This window comes from Taudactylus pleione, unplaced genomic scaffold (assembly GCF_031769625.1).
Source record: "Taudactylus pleione unplaced genomic scaffold, aTauple2 ptg000015l, whole genome shotgun sequence".
Classification (NCBI taxonomy): Eukaryota; Metazoa; Chordata; class Amphibia; order Anura; family Myobatrachidae; genus Taudactylus; species Taudactylus pleione.
The window spans coordinates 1,722,708-1,747,302 of record NW_028284417.1 but is presented as its reverse complement, the minus strand read 5'-3'; the positions used below and the strand labels follow the sequence as shown (position 1 = coordinate 1,747,302).

Sequence of the window (24,595 nt, the reverse complement as noted above, 5' to 3'; positions counted from 1 at the left end):
ATTCTAAGCTTTTTTCTTTAGCCCAATAATTTTTCAAAGGCTGTAATGTTAGCAAAGTACAGGTTCACCCAGGTCTAAGGGTGTCTGGCTACACATACCCTAGAATGGAATAACTGACATGTGAAGCTCAATTGAATGACTGAAAGAAATCAGCTAACAACTCCCATTACTTGTAGTGCCACTATTGGCTGAAACCAGTTACAATCACCAAGCTCCATGACACTGGAAAACAGAACTACCATTTCCAACAATTGTACAACTACTTCCACAGGACCTATGATCTCGGATTGACAAGAAGTACCCACAACCATTTAAAGTATGCACTCCTATCTCTGTTCACTATGCAACTGCATTACACTTTGGGCCTGATTCAGACCCGCGGGTCCCGGAGTGAGCGGGAAATCACTCGCTCCGGTGCTCGCATCCAAAAGGGGCTCTGCCGATATTGATCGACAGCGCGCCCCGTTTGGTAGGCGGGTCGGGGGGAGGGGGGCTTGCGGCAGATGAGACCCACAAGGGTCTTGGGTGGTCACCAACAGCTTAGCGAGCGGCCAGGAGGCCGGACTGAAAAAAAAACAACGACCTTCAGACCTGCGAGCGGGTCTGAATCAGGGTCTTTGTCTCCAACTCTGGTGGGCTTTGAATGCACATTGACTTGTTAAGTTGGGTACTTGCCTGTACAACCATCAAGCCGTTTCAATTTCAACACTTTCATTCAATATCGCAAGAGTGTGTACATACCTTCAATCATGTTTTGTCTGATGATAACTGGTACATTGATCGCATCTTATGTGCTGTTTAGTATTTATCTGATTTGATGGCACCATATCGGCCCAAAAGTGAAGTGTGTAGGCACCTTCAACCATTCTTCAGCAGGATTGTCAACTATGTGGGCATGCATAATTAAACTTCCGATATTTTGGTCAGAAGGGGATCGAAGGTCACACATAAGACTGTATAGGTGTGTGCATGCGTATCGACACTGTGTTCGGGACTTCTGAACGGGAATGGAGTCTATTATAACATCTTATCAAAAGTGTGTTGGAATATGTGTACAACCAGTTTTAGGCAAGTAATGTACAAGTACAAATGTGAAGTTTTACAATGATGGAAACAAATTACAGAACTGTGCATTCTATTTCAGAGACATTTGTATATTGTACATAATATAAGTACATAGTAACTGCTGCAAGTCATTATATTGAGCCTAATTTTAAGTAATAATATAACCTTATTTGATCAACTGCAGCGTTAAGGGTTTAAGCTTGTACCCACTCCTGTATTTTACACTTTTGCTACAATAAAGGTCCAGGATAACAACCTTTTTATTTTTAAAAAACATTTAAAAAAAAAAAAATGCTTAAAATTTTTTAACCATTGAAATCTAAATTAAATTATTCCAATACAAATTGACAAATACACAATCCTCTCTTTTCTTCAGCCCTACAGATGAATACAAACAGTTTGGTTGCTAGGATTAGATGGCAAATAAATCTCACAGTAAACATAGTGAAATAAATCTTGTAAAGAGAATACAAATGGATAATGATGATAAACAAACATTCCAAGTTATTATATATCACTGTCAGGAACAACATACCCTGAGGGGCGTCTCTTGCGGGCCACTGGGATTTTCTTCTGAGAAGACGTTCATAAAGGACCTGCATGCGGGGCTTGGCTGATTGTAAGGATGGCACACATATGTACTAATTACATTCCTTTCATATCTGTGCTTTATGACTTAACTTTGTGTTAGTAAGAAGTCAGATAGTGAGTAAGAGGAGAATGTCAAGTAAAGCACAGAGCGCTAGTAGATTAAGAAGGTTGTTCTATGATGTACATTGAAGGAATGCTGTATTTAGTACACACCAATCAGACCAGACAGGTTATTATGTTGGCAATAAGCAAATTTTAGGGTTAGACTCGTGTACAAAATATGTAAATCTCTTTATTAATTTTAGTTATTTCTTTTCATTTTGTATTGTGAGTTGGTTATATGACATGGAAAGACAAATGTACATCATATAATAAAGCAAGGTTGAAAATCAAGAAAAAAAAGTAGTAAAAATAAAAGATACTAATAATGTAATCACTAAAGAAAAGAGAAGACAATATTGGAAATTTTGTGCACCCTCCACTAATCCATCTGCAAACATTTGCCTTTCCTGAGACGTAAAAAGTGCCCAGTAGCGTTTTCCCTATGTATAGCCTAATAGCCAGCCACCTATGTGTAAAACACAATTCATGAAATTGCTTAGTGGCAAATGTTAGTAATTAGTACGGTATAATGACTGGCAACAATGTTCCCGAACCAGGGGTTATTCTCAGTTCTATCCTAAAAAATATCCAAGCAACATTATAAGAAAAGCAAATGTATCTATATAGAAGCAAATTAAGTAATGAATATTGCACAAGCCAAAAGAAACATATACAAAACTAGGAATGTAGATCATTAATATGTAAGCATAAGTGCTGCAAATGGGCCATGGATTAGCTATTTCATAATTATTAGCAAGCTCGTACATCTAAGTGACAGTGAGAAAACATAAGGAGGAAAGTTTGCTTATTGTAGGATGTTGAAAGATGCCGATTGGTCCCAGAAACCAGAAGCAAAGCAGGGAAATAACCAAGGTGGCCACAAGGAGGAGGAAGAGGTCATATAGGCAGAGCATTTAGTACAGTCATACTTACCCAACTCCAGCTTCAAGGAGGATGGTAGCCCCTTTGTTACTGTCATGAAATAGCTGTATAATCCCTTAAATGATAACAGCAAGCAGGCACAGAGGGTATACTGAAAGTTGTAGGCATGTTGTAGGAAACATTCTTGAACCACAAAGCTGTTGCCCTGGAAAGAGAAAATCTCACTTTATACTGGAACTCATACAAATAGAAAATACATGCTACATAAAAAAGCACATATACTAATACTGTATTTTAGAAATATGTATAGCATACAAACACTGAATGCAGCATCACACAAATGTTGGAGAATATGAAGTAGGAATATATCTTTAAATGAATTGCATAGCTTGGCCTAAAATATATAACTTAGAACCTGAGTGCAGCATGTAACTTGAAGGTGCGATATTACATAGTATAAACAAACTGAAAATGTATGAAGACATGTCAAATAAACACTTAAAGCATGTCATAGTTATAAACTAGTTCCTATTTTTGCTTGGTACTGGCTCCCTGCCCCATATATACGTTATTCTGCATCATTGGGTAGCTCCTGGACTTGATAATTGTCTAAATAGATGAAGGGCTGATGTCAGCTTTTCCCTCTAGGCATTCCACAGCAGATCCACATTAACAATAGAATGATGCTGAGTGATGCCAGTACTCAAACAATCATTTCTTGTTCCCAATGTAAACCGGCACATTTATACGAGGCAAAGGTAAAAGTGCTTACAATATTATACCTCTCTTTTATATAGTATTTTACAAAATGTAGATCAACAAGACCAAGGGGCCTATGTATCAAGCTGTTTGATACATAACATTATGCAGAAACTGCAGTTTCTGCATAATTATATGTATTGCTCCTATGTACTAAAAACACAATGCAGTAGATTTCACAGAAATCTCCAGCAAAGTGCTAAATAGCGCTGAAGATCGCAGTCCCCATTATTATCAATGGGGACTAAGATCTGACCCCTATGTACTAAACTCCAAAGCAAAGCTATTTTGGAGTTTAGCCCAAGTAGTTTACACCATCTTTAGATGGTGTAAACTGCTTTGAGCCTATGGGGACTCCAGGGGCAGGGAAGAGATCTTTCGATATCTCTCTCTCACAGCCCCTGGCCGGCTCTGGAAACTGACACCATGCGCATGAACAGTGTCAGCTTACCCTGGGGAAGTCTTCAGTTCTGTGAAAGACTTCTGCAATTTGCCGGGGACATAACTTGCAGGGACATCGGTTACTGCAACCGTAGTCCCTGCGAGTTCCCCTTTGTACATAGCGGGGATATTTTCATTAAAAATTAAAATATTCCCTACGAGTTGGACCGATAATAATCGAGACAGTACTGCGATTATTAATACATAGACCCACAAATCCTTTTCTTTCCAGATATAAATGTTACACATGTACAGCTTTTAATTGATATTACTAGTTAGTGGCATTTTTAGAAGAGCATGGACAATCAATAGGCTTTCTTACATCTGCAGAGAGCTGCTTTGTGTAGTTACTGCCAAACACTACACTTTCCAGCGTCGGGATTGAAGACTCCTTGTTCTGGGCTGGAGCATTTCTGTTCAACCAGGTGTTTTTCATTGCACGGTGAAAGCTGGAGGACAAGGAAGGGGGGAAACGAGAGAAAAAAAAAAACATACAGTACTAACAATATAATGAAGGAAAGAAAAGATAGATCTGGGAATATCATACTCTGGCACAAACCACTGCATAAGAAAAAACATCTTATAAGTAGTCAAGAAAAAAGGGCCCACAAGTCATTATATAATCAATTATTTTCAGACCATTTGTCTAATGAACACCGTTGATACAATCTGACAAATTAGTGGCTGTATTGTAATATCTATCTACGCGTACACAAATCACAATTTATTCCAATGTGATGAAGAAATCATATAGTTATTTTGTAAGGTAACATAATACTCTGTAGCTATTGACAGAAACAGTACATATATAAAACAGAGACATACAAGGCAAGAGAAAAATAAAAGTATGGACCACTGAGTACTCACTACTTATTCCCAATAGTGCAACTTGCATGCAAACCTATTCCACACAATGACAAGAAGCAAGCACTCTGTACATATGTTCTACCAATAGAGTAAGGTATTCAGTAGACCTATATATTGGTTATTTTAGTTCCTGAATGTAATAAAATGACTGAGATATTACGGTGTGCACTTTTCAGAAAAGTTCAACCAACATGTACAGGCCTGATATTAGAGGTTTGATTGTATTCAAGTAACAAATATTATTTTAAGATTTGTTTCCCCTACTTAATGTAAAATAGGGTTAATATTTGGTCAAATTGTTTGAAAAATGGTTCAGGATTCTATAGAATCACAAAATAGCACTTTGGTACAACCTGCATAAGATATAAAAGCCACTTTAAGGAAAATAAAGACGACTTAGAATTTATTTCTCAAATTAACTGAAATCCACCATATAAACTATAAGTATATTGTAATACAGTAAATTGGAAATCACTATCCAATGGATACTTGCTGTCATTTTGCTTAGGTTGAATAGAATTAGTGTGCTCTCATAGATATACATGGATCCATTGGGGAGTGGAGAGGGATACTGTATAATGGTGTTATTTGTATTTCCAATGCACCTATAATTACAGCTCCAGTTTTCCCTGCACGTGATACTATCATCTTTATATTCAACAGCTGCTAGAGCACATGGCAGCTACCCACCCTCACACTGGTGACAGACAACTGACTCAGAGTAGCAAAGGTAAGCTTTGGGTAAGTCTTTCTTTGTTTTGTACAATCCCTGAGCCAAGTACCTACATGTTCTATATGTTCTTTCACACTAAAAAGTGACCCACATATTTACCTGATGAGTGGCTGATGCAGGGCAACCAGAGAGCCATGAACTACAATAGATATGACTGAGAGGTGAAAGTAATCGAACATTAAATTGATATGGTGATGAAGGCCTCTATGTACGTTAAAGTGCAACTTTAAACTCCGACTACTAATTAGTTGCAAGGCGTTTGGGTCATTTGGTCTGAAAAGCAAATAGAAAAAAAAATACTTTTATAGCAACATAAATAATATAACTTAAAACAATTCATTAATGTTATCAACGAGACACGAGCAACTAAAAGAAAAATGTACGAATACACGTAAGGGAAAGAGAACATCCTTCATAAGATCAGTTCAAGGTGGCAATAAGGTGACACATCATTGGTAGGTCACAAAGCAATAGGCAGAGAGAGAATTCCTGCCATGGGATGATGGACAAAAAAATGTGATAATGAGTTACCAATAGGATTTGTAGAAGGGTCACAAGTAAGTGTTTTCTCTCATCAAATATATGTTAATCCTTATTAAAGCTGTGCCACAACGTGTGTAAAATATTTTACTAAGGTGACCACCTCAGTGTCCTCAGTACAGATGCTTTTCCCATACATTTTACAATACAAACCAAAAGTAGAGATAGGGGGGTGTCAAGATGATCAGCCACAAATTGTAATTAGGAGAGGAGGCGTGTAATTGGCCCTCCTACTCATAAATCGCTGCCTCTGTGGGTGGTGCAATAATTTTCTTTCAATATTTTGGCAGTCGGGTATCAAATGTTGCAAGTATGATTGTGTACGCGCTATCGGCACTGTAGTCAGTACCTCCGATCAGGAAGTTGATCTAGACACATCGAAACAGTAGTTGCACAGATGTGTATCCAGCTCAACACTGTTACGTAATCTGGGTAGAAAGGCAAAAGAAGAGGTCCTATAACTGTGGGATCTCTGTCTTTTTTATTTTTACTCAGTTTACCTCAACAACTCTATTTAGCCTAATGACAAACAGGGTTCTGGTAACGCTGATTGAAAATGTCTCAATTATATATATTAAAAAAATGGTGGAGAATATATGAAATGCTAGCGGACCACTAACACATAGAAGGAAGAATACAGAAAAGCAGTGGCTCCCCACCAAGACGCAAAAACAATATCTAGCAAAAAGAGAAAATATATATTCTGACTTTAAAGAGGAAAAAATACTCTAAAAATTCAATGGCCAATTTTTTAGGGTCTAGCAACATGTAATTTAGAAAAGAAATAAGGATGTACTACGAATTTAAACAGGAAAATTTGCAAATATAATGTGTTATCTATCAAGATTTTGCCCAGAGTAGTGTTTTCCAGGCTAATGGGTAATTTAACCTTCCATAGTGACAAAAGACTTATACATAATATCTAAGTTTACTGAAAAGGAGCCAGCACAGGCCTTTTTAGAAGGTTTCTGGTGCCAAGTAAGCAGGAAACATTAAAACAGTCTGTACTAATTACAGCAAAGATTTATATGGCTTTTCTGCAAGGTGCTGAGAATGCAAAGCTTGGCAGGCAAACAAGAAGAAATGTTCTGATCCCTTGAGGTGGAACTAAAGGAAGGTTATGCGAGATATACACTCTTCATTACATTTTTCTGGATGCTACATACAAAAATACTCTCCACATAATTTTCCTCAAACAAATACCTTGATTTATGCAGTTTTCTGCTTTGAACCCATTAATTTGCCAACTTTTGTTTTTGTCTTTTTTACTTGAATCTGGGGGGCTGGATTTAGTTGAGCTTAATCAGAGTTTGACTCTAATGCGGCCCAAACGCGGTGCGAAAAGCAGTTGATCTGACGGATTGGTGCAATTTGGCTGCTATATTGCACCGTGTATGGGCCTGATGTCGGACTAAGCACGCACCCGTGGGGTCATACATCGCACCCCCTGCTCTTACTGCAGGATCAGTCGATCAGGGGATGCGATATGCGATCCCATGCAGCGCTATGCGGGTAGGTGAGGGGGAAGCCAGCATATCGAGCGGTCGGTCATCCGATCGTACAGTGTATGGGGACCGCTCCATATGTTGGATGTCGGATCCACTGTCGCGTTGCACGGTGCCATCCCACCGTGTATGCCCCGCTTTAGTGTGTTAGTTTGTGGACAGAATGGGAGCAAACGTGAATCTACCAAGTTTACAGAAGAATGACACCTTTAGTAGATAACGCTTCAAGCATTATGGGAGAAAAAAAAGACAATGTTTTGGTGCAGTCACAATACTGTACATCTCTCATGATGTCTCCTTGCAAAGAATATTGATAACAAACGTGTGTGTCCTTAGGGGTGGTGCCAAAGGTTGTCACGTAGGAAATCTAGCAGATTCCAAATTGATCTTAATCAGCCTGAGCAGTCCCTTAAGCAATGCAGGTGGGGCATGGAGTTTCTGGAATTCCCCCAACTTCTCTATATACCAGAAACACTGATTAAATTATAACGAGAAGCAATACCATTTCATTTACTGTAGAAACACTTTCAGGGCTCTTGTTTATTAGCACATTGTTTATAGAGAACATGAACATTTCCTCAAAGTAGAAGACCTTTTGTTAAAACCATGTATATGCCATCAAGTCTTAAAATAAAATTATGCACTTACGAATAGTCTGTGTCTGTAAAATAGAGGTCAAGAGAAAGTTGAAATACCAGCTCATTCAAAGTCTCTTCAATCTGTAAACACAACAAATTATAATAAGAACATGGACAGTTTTTCCCATAAATATATAACTAATAAAATATGATTGCTACCTTTTTTTCATCTAGGAGCATCTTAATTTTGAAGTTCATTACATCGTTGACCGCAACCTCCTCATTCTTGTACAATATTTGAAAAATTTTACTGCAGATAACAGTATCTTGCACTAAAGCTGGAAAAGCTAAGTCATCGCCTAAAGTAAAAACAAACAAAAAAAACATGATATTGCTCTAATTCATTTGTAAGTAAAATATGTAATTAATAATGTAGTTTTGTTTAAAGAGTTTTTTTTTTTTAACATTCAGTATTATGCTTTGTTATGGCAGTGATGCAATATTGGACCTCTTCTACATCACTGAATCACAACTCAGAAAAAAAAATGTGATCGCTCATTATATGTACAATTTACATAACTTGCACTATTCTGTTTTTAAAAATATACTACTATTATGCTCTACTTTTTTTCTTAACTTTTTTTAATCTCATTTGCCATAGTAATTCATCTATAGCACTATGTAAAAAGTTACAGCAATGCTGTTATTTTTTCTTCTTTCAGTCCCACACACTTGTAAGGAGCAAATGAAAAATGGTGATTTTTATATTGTAAATAAAGGATATTGAAAAAAATGATTACATGTAAGTTGACTTAACCACTAAAAACGTAATGAAAAGTAAATTCGTAGTGATGGTTACAGAACGACTGGTCACAGGTTTGCTCTCTATGTGCAGTACTGTAACTGTCTAATCCAAACTGTGTGCCGCGCAACCTGGGGTGCCACGGGACACTTGCAGGGGTGCCTCAAATTGCTGGTACAGCCCCAAATCAAATTCTTTATGGTCAATGTAATGTAAATATGTGGACAAACAGAAGTGCAAAACTTTGCTCTACTACATAACTGAACCCAAGGATGACAGGTAAGCACAATCTAATTCACATTGCTACTTTACTACATATTTTTCTGTATTTCTCAATAACAAACTTTTGGATTAGTGGTGCCGTGAAAACAATGCTGATGCACTAGGGCACAGTGATTCAAAAAAGTTTGTGAACCACTGGTATGATCCAAACATGCAGACTTCAGATTCAGAGTACTCTCTGATGCAGACTCTTTAGTACTTTGTTACAAGTCATTTTACAGTTAATGCAAAACTCCGCCATTACAGTCCAGGTTTTAAGGATATCCATTCTTGAGTCTTGATGGTTAAATCAAATTAACTGTGGTTAATTAAGTCACCTGTGCTCATGCATGGATATCCTTAAAACATGAACTGTAATGGTGGAGTTTGGGAACCTCTGTGCTATGGTGGTAAGATCTAATGATTAGGGGACAAACATTAGTAAACCGATAAATCGAGCTCATCACTGAGTACAACCACTCCTACATAGATTTTCTTCTGATAATAGATCACACCACAGGGTACTTACCTCTAGCAAAACAATTTACTTGGATAATAAATCTCAACAGTGGGAAATATCATTAGTACACAGACTCTCCACTGAAAATGGATCTCATCACGGGGGATCATCTCTAGTACACAGACTCTTCTAATAATAGATCTCATCACTGGAGACTACCACTAGTACAAAGACTCCCCTCTGATAATGGAGAACATCAAGGGGGATCACCTCTAGTACACAGACTTATGTTTTGATGAATAGGCCCCAGACTCTAATAATAGATCTAATCAATGGAAAAAACAGTAGTACACAGACTCCCCTCTGATAATTTAGATAACATCACCTCTAGTATACAGACTCTTAATAATAGATCTCATCACTGGAGGCTACCACTAGTACAAAGACTCTTCTAATAGGGGGTGGTATAACAGATAGACAGTAATTAGATAGATACCAGATGTTAGACAGTCAATAGTTAGACAGGGTCAAAAGGTAGACAGGATCAAAAGGTCGACAAGAAAATGGTCAACACAGTTTAGTTTTATTTTTTTAGCCCTAATCTTCACCCTAACCCTCCCCTTGGTGCCTAACTCTAACCGTCTGGGTAAGTGCCTAACCCTAAAAAAAAAAAAAAATAAGCAAAAAAATGTGGGGACAATTTAATTTTCTTGTCGAACTTTTGTCCCCATTGGCCTTTTGTCCCTGTCTAACTAATGACTGTATAACATCTGGTGTCCTTTTAGACATTCTCTAATTACTGTCTATCTATAGTCCGGAACCCCTCTAATAATAGAGGTCATCACTGGAGACTACCACTAGTACACAGACTCTCCTCTGATAATAGATAACATCACGGGGATCACCTCTAGTACACAGACGGGCCTATTCATTATCACTTATTTTTCACAAAAGCATGTGAAACTTAACATTTTCACATACTTTTGTGAAAAGTAAGTATCAGGGCTATTCATCAATTTCCGAAAAAGCATTTTTTTTGGAACTTGATGATGTACTGAATGCTACTTTCAGGTGGCGTTCAGCCCCCGAAAACCTTCACAGGCTGCTGTTTACCCGGCAGCCTGTGAAGATTAACATGGCAACCACACAGCACAGGGATCTATTCAGATCCCTCCCTGCTGTGTCTGCACTGCAGAGCTCCGGGGCACTGCAGACATGTGGCCCGGCTCACCAAAAGAAGACAGGCGAGTCAGGCTAAGGATTAGGAGGGGGGCCAGACTCCCGCATGAGGGGGGTGGGGGTCGGACACCCGCGGGGTGGGAGGACACCCGCAAGGGGGGGGGGAGAGAGCAACCGTGATGGGGGAGGACAACCGCAGGGGTGGTGGGGCGAATCGTACGCCCGCGGGCGGAAAGGGTGGGGAGTGAAGTCCGCAGCCTGTCTTCAAGCTTGAAGACAGGCAGTGAAAAGTTTCTCACTTCCGAAAGACTTTCGTAGAAACAGCAGTTTTTCAGAGGTGATAGTTTAGAACAGGAGGCATGATGATTACCTCCTAGGCGGTGTTTGAACTTGCAGCGAGTTCAAACCATAATTATCATGTGATAATAATAGGCCCCAGACTCTTCTAATAATAGATCTCATCACTGGAGAATACCACTAGTACACAGACTCCACTCTGATAATTTAGATAACATCACAGGGGATCACCTCTATTACACAGACTCTTCTAATAGAAGATCTCATCACTGGAGACTACCACTAGTACACAGACTCTCCTCTGATAATAGATAACATCACAGGGGATCACCTCTGGTACACAGACTCTCTTCTGATTGCTAAAATCAATGGGGACTGCCACCAGCATACAGACTCTCCCCTGATAATAGATAACATTGTGGATGTCCATGATACAGCTGCAGCAGACTCAACACTAATAACATGTATGGACAATAAAGCACAGTTTGTATACAATTAATATAAAAAATATGGGACAGAGCCCCTTAGCAATTTGCAAAAGCATCATTTTATCTACAAAAAGATGCAAAGATGTGCACTCCAGTACCTCTAAACTACTGTCAGAAACAATAGGACTAATAATAATAGGAGGTCTGCATCTTGTTACTATGTGCTACTGCCAGCTCTCCATAGGATCATTGTACAGAACCCAGACTGTAGTGTAACAAAGCATATACTATTATTATATACAGTAATCTCTCATTACAAGATACAAGAAACACATGTAACCATCTACATGTACAAGGATGTACATTTACAAAAATTAGGTAAAAACTTAAAAATAAAAAAATAGATATCATATTTTATTCGGCACAGCAAGCAGATCTGTAACATATCTGAAGATGTATAGCTTGCACTCTCTAAAAAGCAAGGATACAGCCTCAGCATGGGAGCCAAATCAATTTGTGAGAACTTCCTCACATTAACTGGAAACTTGAGTAAACATGCATTCCCAATTGTAAGGTGCAATGGAATATGCTGGCGTTCTACAAGTAAATGTTACTAAATAAGGAAGACCAACATGTACTTTAAAGACGTGTTTTTAACTTGCGTTTCATGTACTTTTCATGGGCTTTAACCAATATGATCTATTGTACTGGCAGAGTGCTGTAGAAAATAGGGTGTATTGCATTTTAAAATGGTAAAAGTGTAAACATTTTACAATGCAATCGTAAGAACAGGACGATTAAAAGATCTTTATGTAACAGGATAAAATCAGATTAATTTGCATCTTAAACTAAACTAGTAAAGGGCTATTTATGCCTAGAAAATGTTCAAAGAAAGAGGCCCAAAACCTCACAAAAAGAGCAATACACAGACCACTTAACTGGGAGTCACTAAGGGATATCTATTGCAGAAATCATATCATCTTTTTATCTAGTTTATAAGCAAGTCTGTACATTCACAACAAAATGATTATATAGCGTTTATGTATAAAAAAAAAAAAAAAGGATTGCACATGTTTTTTCTGCAGAGAATCAAATATCGAAATAATTGATTGGCTGCGCGTGTAACACTTGCAGTTACACAGAAAAAAAAATATACACACACACAGCTTGTCCTATAGATTGTAAGCTTGTGAGCAGGGCCCTCTTACCCTTATGTATGTCATGTATGTATGTCTTTTACAACCCAGTATAATGTTAATCTTGATTCAAATTGTAAAGCGCAACGGAATTTGCTGCGCTATATAAGAAACTGTTAATAAATAATAATATATATATATAAACTATTAATATAAAATTCTATACCATAATACACACCTAGCATAAAAATACACAGCATGAAAAAAGTATAACATGAGAAATATTTACGTAAAAATAAACAGAAGCAATCAATGTTGAAAAAGTGTCTCAAAACCTGAACAAAGTTCATAATCCAGATGGAATAAGGAATACAAGAATACACATAAAAGTCAGAGTTTGATGCAGCCCAAATCAGCATTTTGAATGATGGGCTGATGTATAATGTAAATGACACTGAGCAGCTAGGTCCGGCTGAAAGTTTCAGAAAGTTGCCCGTATACAGGCTTGAAAAATATACTGAATATTGTATTTATATAAACCGTGGATCTACTTAGTTCTCTGGAATTAAATGTTGTGATAGCATGACGGGAGATGGTTGTTAGAGTAGTTTGTCCACACATGACGTTCTGAATGCGGCACGTGTTGCCCACGGTAGTGGCTTGTGGGTGCCTTTCTCACCTTGTTGAATATGCAGTGAGCAACAGCGGGCATCTTTCTGAAACTTACAAAAGAAACACCTTTCAGCTGTACCTAGCTGCTCAGTGTAATTTATATTATACATCAGCCCATCATTCAAACTACTGATTTGGGCTGCATCAAAACTCTCGCACCAAAGGGGGCGTGCTGTCGATGTTGAGTGACAGCACGCCCCCTTTGGTGGGCGTGCCGGGGTCGTGGCTGCCAGACGGAGGCGTTCCCATGGGAACGCCTACCGTCTGGGTCCGGCCCCACTGACATCACTAGTGATGTCAGTGGGAGTGATTTTGGCTCTGATAGAGCCAAAATCACTCCAGGGCTTGCGGTGACCGAGACCCTACCGCAGGGTCTCGTCGCAAGCCCGATGGTCTTGACCATCGCGACCATCATCATGGACGCTCGCATAAGCTGTGGGCGGTAACCCACAGCTATGCGAGCGTCCGGGAGGACGCTCCAAAAAAAAACAAAAAAAAACGCCCTGATTCAGAGCGGGCGCTCGTTCAGAGCGTCCGGCCCAGAATCAGGCCCAGAGTTTGAGAACCTGTGCCTTATTCCATCTGGATTATGAACTTTGTTCAGGTTTTGAGACACTTTTTCAACATTGTATGTTTCTGATTATTTGCGCAAATATTTCCCATGTTATGCTTTTTTCATGCTATGTATTTTTATGCTAGGTGTGTTTTATGGTATAGAATTTTATATTAATGAATTTATACATCTATATTTCTGTGCAACTGCAAGTGTTGTTGAACACGCAGCCAATCGATTATTTAGATCATTTTGGAGTATTTGCACATTCTTCTTTATTGGCTGTGGCGCTCCACCACTTTAAAATTGCTTAGAGAGCGCTATTTTCAGCAGTATTTTTCTCTTTTATTGAGAAACATAAATAAGAGTTGTTTTTTTTTTTAATTATGTATACTTGTTTCAGTTTATCATAGCATATAAACCACTACATGGAACAGCATCAATAAACTGAATAAAGATGTATAAAATAAATTGCTAATAAATGATCCTAAAAATCAGGCAGTAGAGCATTCTGGCTGTGAAGTGGTTTTGTTGCCAGGATTTAATGTAGGTCATACAATAAAATAAAATAAAAAATTAAAGCCATATATAATGTGCTGTCTTTACGAAAATAATGCAGCAAGGTTTTGTATTGGGGATATTAAAAGCAAGGACATGCTGCTTTCAGTGCTCCAGAAGAAATGCTGATTTGGCAAATTCTTGCAGGAAAAACCTTATTCAAATATAAAAAAGAACATAACTTCTGCTACTCAAGACACAGTTTGCTTGCAACCAATAAGCATATAATATAAACCAGACTCCAATTTTCATATGTATTTCATCGTCATTTATCTAAACTACAGGTTCTCAAACTCGGTCCTCAGGACCTCAAACAGAGCATGTTTTCCAGTTCTCCTTACAGTATCACAAGTGAACTAATTAGCCCCACCTGTGGATGTATCAGTGAGTAATGAATACACCTGTGCACCTGCTAGGTGACCTGGAACACGTGACCTGTGTGGGGTCCTGAGGACCAAGTTTGATAACCACTGATCTAAACGTTTCGGGTACGATATTCGACGGTTACAATGCTGGCACCGGAATCCCAACGGTCAAAATCCCAATGCATGTATTTTATCCTTAACCCACCCCTCCCGCAACCTAAAGCTGGCCACGCATCTAAAGATTATCTGTCCAACCAGCCAACTAGATGATTGGTTGGAATGAAAATCTGGTAAGCTATGAAAGCAAATGACAATCAGCGATTTGCTCCCAAATGCCGGAAAATGGACAAAAACTGTTGTTTGAACAAATTTTTTTTTTTTTTTTCATCAGTTTTATGGCATTTAGGAGCAAATAGCTGATCATCATTTACTCCCATAAGTTACCAGATTTTCATTCCAACCAATCAACAAGTTGGCTGGTTGGATGTAAGTTGGTCTAGTGTGTGGCCAGCTTTACTCTAACCGTCCCCTCCCGCAGCCTAACCATAAACCTCACTGTTGTGATTCTGACCATCAGGACTCCCGAGCTGGTATTGTGAAGACTACATCCCATCTAAACTTGTGTGGTTGTGACACTAAAAAATGTTTGATATAAAACAGTAGCTCACCTGCTAATTAATAAAGAAAGCTAGATTCTTTTCATGAGGTTTAGGAATAAAAAAAATAATCGATGTGCAAGTAGGTGTATTGCTGGAGTCCGTCCATGTTTCTAGATTGCAGCTATTGCTTCTTATTATGTCATGAGAACTTCTTTCCATGCAGAATTAGCACAAGTGAGTCATCAAGACTTTCTCCATGTTTTGGAAACTGGGAATGACTGGCACCACAGAAGGAGTGATTTAATTCAATGGGCCTTGTGTAGTCAGGAGAACAATGAAGCATACAACCTTGCTTCAGAAAAAGATTGGATACAAAGAAGGACCTTGTTGAGGTGATATTATGAAACAATAAAAGTTAAATGTATAATTAAATTTGTTCATTTCTGGCTCCACGTGTATTCCAAAAAGGGAGAACAGTAGTGTACACTACGTGATGGTAGATGGTATAGTGGATTCCCTGACATGTACTCACCTGTGGTAAGTGTCAAACAGCTTTGGACAATCTTAAAACCAAAGTCCACTGCTGGAATCTGAATATTCAGGCACTGGGAGTTAAAAGGACTATTCCAAACATGGTAGTCACACTTGTTCTGATGGTGGTATAATCCCAAAATATAGGACGACAACAGTAGTGTATAATGTGTGATGAGTGAAGGATGAATTTGATTGCATGGGATTGCACTCACCTGTTATATAGATGAGTCCTGCTACATCTTTGCGGCGTATGCGGCAAATCGAGCCACGCATGGTGAGAGGCATGAGCCAGCAAGCAGATACACGCACTGCGTCCGCACCCGCGACTCCTAAGGATTGCATGGTGCGATCACAGTGCGCGCCATAGCAATACGCTGCTGCGGGTAAACGCATGGCGTGATGCGTGAGGTTTGTAGCGCGATCGGCAATGATGTAAGAGGACACATCTGTAGGTGTCAAATTCAGTTTGGATAATTTAACAATGTCCACAAGTGGAACCTCAATAAGCAGAGACATGGGAACTCCTGAATTATATTCAATTCCAAAAAAATAATCACGATTGTATGAATAAAGGATAATAATACCAAACCTCACCTCCACTTAGCATGCAACACATTTCCCTTGCCTGAAGAAGCAGACTTGATCAGCAAAACACACCATAAACCAAGAGGAGGGAAGGTTTGGTATCATTACCATTTATATCTTTTTATTTATCACCTTTTTAAAGAAAACAAATTATATTATATTAAAATATATATATATATATATATATATATATACATACACACACATACACACACACATACATACACTGTGTATATATATATATATTTTTTTTTTCTCTTATTAAATGTAATATTTAGCTTATATGTGTTTTTATGCTCTGAACAAGCCTGATAACGGATTGCTTCTTTAAATTTGTCTGCAATCTCGCAGAAATACAGACAGCTCTGTGAAATCGGTGCCAGTTACTTATGCCTCCTAGAATAATTTCTTCTAAATTAGTTTTCTTTTTTTTTCCCAGTGCGGAAAAACTTATGGGGCTAATTGAATTCCCCCATAGTGTTATACTAGAAACAAAACATACTTGTTTCATTGGTATTCAATATATATATATATAAAAACATTTTACTTCATACAGGCGTGACTATTTTTTGGAGTAGAAGGTCATTCCGGAGTTTCAGTGTCTCGGATTATAAGGTTTCACAGGTTGACATTGGTGTAGGACTGTCCAAAATAAATTTGACATGTATTATGCTGGGTATACAGAGTGATAAAAATGTAACTTGCAAGTCGAAACCATCAGATATCGAGGCCATACACTGAGATATTTCTGAATTCCTCCCCTGGGCAGGAAACATTTCCCCGTTCCTCCCCTGTGGAAGGAAAAATTGAAATATCTGGTGGTCGGCCACAGTAGAGCATACACTGCCATATGCGGCCAATCAATTATCGGATTTAATTAGTATAATTTGACCAATAAGGACATGTGAGTTTCCTGGTGAATGTCTCTAAAAAGCTCAATAATTAGATAAATAATCTGGGACATGTACAAGGGGTGTGCAATAAGTTTCTGGATGCACAAAAAGTATTATATTTACAAACGAAGTGAACATTACATTTTTTCAAAGTATTTGCCAGAGGAGGGTATGAAAAATTTGCATGCTCTCAAACCACTTGGTGAAGCACCTGGACCAGTCCGAGGCAGGTGTGTCTTCTATGTGCTGAATGAAAGTCTTCACTGCAGCTTCCAACGATTCAAAACTAATCCCACGCATCTTGCTCCATTTGTGGGAACACAAAGTCTTCGCAGGGGGCCAGGTCTGGACTGTACGGCGGATGACGAACCTCCTGGATGCGTTCATGGGCCAGAAAATCCATTACTGACCTAGATTTTTGGGCAGCTGCATTGTCATGATGGAGCCGGGCACGAGTTCTTGGATGGCACCTGGAAATAGCTACCAGCACTTGCAGCAGACATTGATTGGCGTACCAGTATCCAGTGACAGTGCGCTGCTGCATGTGTGGTACGGTAGCTACATGACCAGTCTTGGCCACAAAATCATCTGCTTGGCCACACTGCACTCATGTCGAAATTTCTGTGGTGGCGCACCTTCAACTGGAGTACACTGGGCTGGTTGTTTGGTCTATGGGTCGAAACTGTAGATCCAGAATTAATTGCCACGGATTACCTCAACGACAGAGTTTGTGCGACCACCATCAAACCTGGCTAGCATGTTGTGGCACTAAGTCACCCAAGCCTTCTTTTTCTTGCGAGTCAGCTGATGGGGCACCCAGCGTGCACAAACCTTGCTCAGGTCAAGCATTTAACGAAGTATCAAGTAGATGGATCCCGTTGAAATGTCTATCTCCTTCTTTAACTGGGCCAGTCACCCCGATGTCCACCTCAACTATGGCCCGCACAACAGCAACGTTATCCTCGGTGATGGTGACCACAGGTCGGCAGCAGCACTCCTCGTCTTCTAGAGACTCATACGACAAAATTCTGAAAACCACTCAAACACAGTGGATCAGGACGGTACTTCCCTCCCAAAAGCAGCTCGCAGTCAGTCAAAACTCTCCTGCTGTTGCAGACCACTCTTGTAGTTGTAGATGATCACAGCTCTCCAGTGGCCTCTGTTGAGCTAAAAAACGAGTTTGTAAAGGAAGTGAACAAGCTGACTGCTTCGGTGTGCAGTGCTGCTAATACACGGTTCTGTGCCCTGAAATTTCACAAGAACTTTAATCAGAGTTTACAGTTCACAACCAGACCGTCATTGTGTCTGCTCTAGCTATGCACTGCACATCCAGAAACCTATTGAATAGCCCTGATATGTGGGAGTGTTGTATTGATAGAGAGGGGTTTTTGAACTTGCAGATAAGAGCTTATCAAACATTTTACAATATTGTATATAAAACACTGAAAAATCACATCATAAACATGTTACTGTACCCCAAAACACTGTAAAGACTTTAATTTACTGAAAACACCTGCTGGCAATAATTTTTCCAACAAATAATGATAAACCTAAAAATCACCAATTTGACACCTTTTAAGAAACTCCAATAATATGCTTATGGCCACTAACCATCTTCTATACTGTCCTGCTACCTTAGTTGCCACTTCTTGGGGGGTTTAGGATTATTTCCCCACTCCTCATGCACTTTTGTCAAATCGCTTTCAGTACAAAAACTTGTAACATAGCCATGATTCTCTGGAATCGCCATTTGTAATTGAATCTTGCGGGTGCGTGTATTGCCGCGATCAATGCAAGTTTTGTACTGAGTTCATTTTGCAAACGCATCTAATTGGGGATGCAGTTAGCATGTCGACATTCACAATGTTTACAATCATAGGGGGGAATTCATTCGTTTTTCTGGGTGTCTATCAGAGCAATTCAATTGTTTGTCTGATAGACGCCAATTAGCTGTGGCAGACATTTTTTCTCACAGCCTCCTGAGGTGCGAGAAAAAAATGTGTGTAAAGTCCATAGTTTGGGGTGCCCAAACTAGGACTTTAGACGCCCAAACCAGGAGTTTAGTCGGGTTTAGCCACTTTGAGCGTATAAACCTGGTGCTTCAGGGCGTGTTAAATACCAATGGGTGTCTATCAGAGAAACAATTTAATTGCTCTGATAGATGCCCATTAGTTAAGATGCCCCCCCAAAAAATTGAATTCCCCCCATAATATCAACACCACAATGTCGAGAACAGAAAGGGCAGTTGCTGCCGCCTATAGTGGGTGAGAACCTTTGGGTCTGCAGCCAGGGAATTACCAGTCCAGGTGCATACACACGGTCAGATATGTCAGATGAACGACTGGACGATTGAACGATTTGCAAACGATTGAACGATTTTTGACTGCATTAAAATTAATGTAAATCGTCCAAAACTGACTGCAAACACATCAGATGTCAGATATTAATATCTGACAAACGGGAACGCGCATCGTTCATCGTTGCACACGTCAGATTTTTCTTACAGATATGAACGATTTTTAAAATCGTTATCGTTTAGATCTGAAGAAAAATCTGACCGTGTGTTTGCACCATTAGAATCATATTAGAAAATTGTATCTCCGCCACTGACTCAGAGGTATCTAATTGGTTACAATAATAAGTGTACCATAAAGAGTAGAGCCACTTAATATCGGAAGTTTTTTTTACTTTTTACTCAATAAATGAGCTGTGTGCACAAATACGGACATGTCCAAACCAGGGTAAGTTTTACATAAAATTATTATGATTTTATTGAAGGAGAAAATAGGATTTTGGTACTTACCGATAAATCCCTTTCCCCGATTTATTGGGCGAGAGCCAACAACAGAACCACCTTCCAAGTTAAGTACTTTATCTCCACTCTCTGTAATGGCTCAAAAGTATCAGACTGGAGGAAGGCCAACACCAAATCCAAATCCCATGGTGCTGGTACAAAGGGGGGTTGAATCCTCACAACTCCCTGGAGAAAAGTCTGTATATCCGGAAGCAAAGCCAATTTCCTCTGAAAGAAAATGGACAACGCGGATACCTGTACCTTTAATGAACCCAGAAGAAGGCCTGCTGTGAGACCAGCCTGAAGAAAAAGAAGGAGACGTGATACCTCAAAGACTGAAGGAGGAGAATTACGTCTCTCACACCAAGCCACATATGTCTTCCATATGCGGTAGTAATGTTGAGAAGTGACTTCTTTCCTAGCTCGAATCTTTGTGGGAATTACACTAGATGGAATACCCTTCTTTCTGAGGACGGCCCTTTCAATAGCCAGGCCGTCAAACGAAGCCGCCTTAAGTCGCGATAAACAAATGGGCCCTGACGAAGGAGGTCGTCCTGAAGAGGCAGTGGCCATGGCTTGTCTATTAACAGATTCTGTAACTGGGAGTACCACGCTCGTCTGGGCCAATCTGGTGCTATCAGAAGCACCTTGATCCCTTCCCGCTTGATTCTTTGAAGCAGGCGTGGAATGAGCGGAAACGGAGGGAATAGGTAAATGTAATGAAACTTCCACGGAGCCGTCAGTGCGTCCACTGCAGCTGCCCGTGGATCCCTTGTTCTGGAGTAGTAAACTGGTAGTAGGTGGTTTAACCTTGATGCCATAAGGTCGGCTTGAGGACAGCCCCACCTCAGAGTTAGTTGCTGGAACACTTGAGGATTGAGTGACCATTCCCCTGGATGAATGTCCTGCTGACTGAGGTAGTTGGCCTCCCAGTTTTCTACTCCTGGAATGAAGATCGCAGAAATCGCTACTGCGAATTCCTCTGCCCAAAGCAGAATCCTGGTTACCTCCCTCATGGCGGCTCTGCTTTTTGTGCCGCCCTGCTTGTTTATATACGCCACTGCAGTGGCGTTGTCCGACTGGACTCTGATTGCCTGCCCCTCCAGCAGCGGATGCGCCAGCTGGAGAGCAGAAAACACCGCTCTCAACTCTAGGATATTTATGGGCAATCTGGCTTCCTACTGCGTCCAGTGCCCCTGAAAATGCTTTCCCAGAGTCACTGCTCCCCAGCCAATCAGACTTGCGCCCGTGGTGAGGAGGGTCCAATCCCACACCGCAAACCTTTTCCCCGCCAGCAGGTGGGAAGGGTTCAGCCACCAACTGAGAGATGTTCGAGTCTGAGGCGCCAGGAGAACTCTCTGATGGAGAAAAAGGTGGGATTCTGACCACTGGGAGAGGAGATCCAATTGAAAAGGACGGGCATGAAATCGTGCATACTGAATCGCCTCGAAGGCCGCCACCATCTTCCCCAGAAGGCGGATACAGAGATGCACAGACACTCGGCGATGTTGTAAGACCAGGCGCACCATATGCTGAATGGAGGCTGCCTTGTCTTGAGGCAGGAAAACTCTGCTGCAATGTGTCCAGTATCATTCCCAGGAATAGTAAACGCTGTGTGGGCATCAGGGAGGACTTTTTGAAATTTAGTATCCAACCGTGTTGTAGGAGGATGCTCTGAGTTAAGCGAATGTCCCTTAACAGCCGAGCTTCCGAAGAGGCCTTTATCAATAGATCGTCTAAGTATGGAACAATGACGACCCCCTGACCATGCAGTAGGGCCATCATTGCCGCCATAACTTTTGTGAAGACTCTTGGAGCTGACGAAAGTCCGAAAGGTAGGGCTTGGAATTGAAAATGCGACTCTAGGACCGCAAAACGAAGAAAGGCCTGATGGGGGGGCCAGATGGGGATGTGGAGATAAGAGTCCTTTATGTCTAAGGACACCAGAAACTCGTTCCTGTCGAGACCCGCTATAACGGATTGGAGAGATTCCATCTTGAATTTGAAAACTCAAAGAGAAGGGTTTAAATCCTTGAGATTGAGTATGGGTCTCATGGAGCCATCCGACTTGGGCACCACAAACAGGCTGGAATAAAACCCTTGACCTCTCTGATGGGTCGGAACATTCACTATTACCTGGGACAATAACAGTTTTTGTATTGCCCCAAGAATTTCTCCTCGTTTTTCTGCAACCAGAGGTAAACCGGTTTTGAAAAAACGAGAAGGAGGATGGGCCCTGAAGTCCAATTTCAGGCCGTGAATAATGATGTCCCTGACCCAGGCGTCCTGGCAAGACTGGATCCAAATGTCCTTGAAACGTAAAAGGCGCGCCCCAACCCTGGGATCCCCCAAATGAGAAGGAAGGATGTCATGCGGCAGCTGCCTTGTCCTGCTGAGTATTGGAGGCGGCTGATGCTGAAGCTCTACCTCAGCCTCTTGAACCTCTGGAGAAGGCCGGACCTCCTCTGGAACGCCCCCTAAATCTTCCAGAGGCACGAAAGGATCGAAAGGAGGGACCTGCCAAAAATCTTCTAGTAGGAGGAGGAGCTGCAGATGGTAGGTAAGTGGATTTCCCACCTGTAGCTTGTGAGATCCACTTATCTAATTCCGATCCGAAAAGTACCTCCCCAGTAAAGGGCCTCTACCGCTCTCTTGGACTCTGCATCTGCCTGCCATTGACGCAGCCACAGAGCCCTTCTAGCAAATATAGCTAATGCTGAAGATCTGGCGGATAGATTACAAATGTCCTTAGACGCTCCTCCGAGGAAAGCAGCCGAATCTGCGGTCTGTTCGGCTAACTGAATTAAGTCGTCAGATTGCATACCTGTCTTAATCCCCTCAGCCAGCTGCAGCGCCCAGGCTTCAATGGCCTTATTCACCCAACAACTGACTAGTGCTGGACGCATCAAAATCCCTGCAACTGTATACAAGGATTTCAATGTGTGTTCCATCTTCCTATCTGAGGTTTCCTTTAGGGAAACCGCGCCAGGCACCGGAAGCACCGTTTTCTTGGAAAGACGGGCTACTGACGGGTCCACTGCTGGAGGAGTTTCACATAATCTCCTACAGTCAGGTGGGAAAGGGTAATAAGACAGATATTTCTTAGAAATTTGAAATTTTTTGTCTGGGTGTTTCCATGCGGAAAAAAGAATCTCATCCAGCTCTTCAGATGCTGGAAAGGTAACAGACTGTTTAAATCTTTTACCAAAAATCGATGATTTATCAGTAACCTCTAAATCCTCTACATACAACACCTGGCGTACTGCTGAAATTAAAGCATCTACGCCCTGAGATGCAGGTTCGGGGTCTTCAGGAATGTAAGTTTCCTCTTCCTGAACCTCGCCCTCTTCAGTGTCCTGCAACTCCTCATCTGACTCATCCCAGTGTAAGGGATTATGAATCAATCTCTTACTAAGGGACTTGAGCAGGAGAAGAAGAAGCAGGTGGGGCCTGGGACATTGCTTATGTAAGTCCCACAACAGATCTGGCCATAAAGCGAGCCCAATCTGGTTCAGCTGCTGTTTGTCTCAGCCTCTCCCTGTCCTTACGAGCTGATTCCAGGTCTGATGACTGATTTGATATAACTGCAGTCAATTGTTTAGACCACCTAGGCTGGACTTCAAGATTAGTATCCTGAGGCAAAGACACACATTTATCACACAGTAAGGAAGCATTAGATTGTCCCTGTGTGAATTTTTCACCACAAGTCTTGCATGAAAGACTTCTGTGCTGCTTTAGACCCCTTGGTAGACTTGTCTGTTACAGACACCACACCCACAGAGAAAAGGACAGTAATGCAATAACAGATTTTTCAATCACACCACACAGAGACCTGAAAGGGGCACAGAGGGAGATAAACTATAATGCTTGCAGCGCTAACCGAATAGTGCTGATCACAAGAATAAAAAATGCAATTGCTGATACACAGAGTACTAGCCTGACTCCTGCACAGCTCTCTCTCCACCCTGTAGTGCGTGTGTCTTGTGCTTAAAATGGCCACCAGCGTCCTTCTGGAAGCGCTGAAGCTGCTGGGAGGCAGGAGCAGAAGGGTAACAGGCTCCGCCCCCCCCGCTATGGCGCTCTCAGCGCTAGTGGAGCGCACTGTGAATGCCCGCCTAAATACATGTCCTGGCTCCTCTGCTAACCAGGGAGCCAGGAAACACTAACCTTAGCCCTGCCTGTGCTGCCGTCAGCGAGCATATGCTACTGGGTCCCTCGACGTGCACTGCATGCAGCGCGTCTTTGGGAACCCTAGAGACTGAGGTCTCTGTAGCAAGAGACCTCAGCGCAAACCGCATGCAGCAGCGGTGAGGATCTCCCCGGCAACTCCTTCATCGCAGACAGACAGGGGCAGTAGGCTGCCTGTCTGTCCTCAATGCTTGAGTATTTTTCCGGAGCCCTAAGGAGACTTACGCC

At 41.0% G+C, this 24,595-nt stretch overlaps 1 protein-coding gene across 4 annotated transcripts in view; it reads right to left on the bottom strand.

The window, feature by feature from the left end:
• FAM135A (family with sequence similarity 135 member A) overlaps positions 1–24,595 on the bottom strand; it is a 165,484-nt gene that overhangs the window by 53,274 nt on the left and 87,615 nt on the right. For 3 of the 4 annotated variants that reach the window (XM_088471165.1, XM_088471157.1, XM_088471177.1), the window contains exons 5-10: positions 8,283–8,422; positions 8,134–8,204; positions 5,540–5,713; positions 4,163–4,289; positions 2,692–2,845; positions 1,601–1,678 (exon numbers count right to left, since the gene is read on the bottom strand). In XM_088471165.1, the coding sequence (XP_088327291.1) occupies positions 1,601–1,678; positions 2,692–2,845; positions 4,163–4,289; positions 5,540–5,713; positions 8,134–8,204; positions 8,283–8,422 (744 nt within the window). The remainder of the gene's footprint in view (positions 1–1,600; positions 1,679–2,691; positions 2,846–4,162; positions 4,290–5,539; positions 5,714–8,133; positions 8,205–8,282; positions 8,423–24,595) is intronic. The other variant, XM_088471170.1, reaches the window with a different exon arrangement.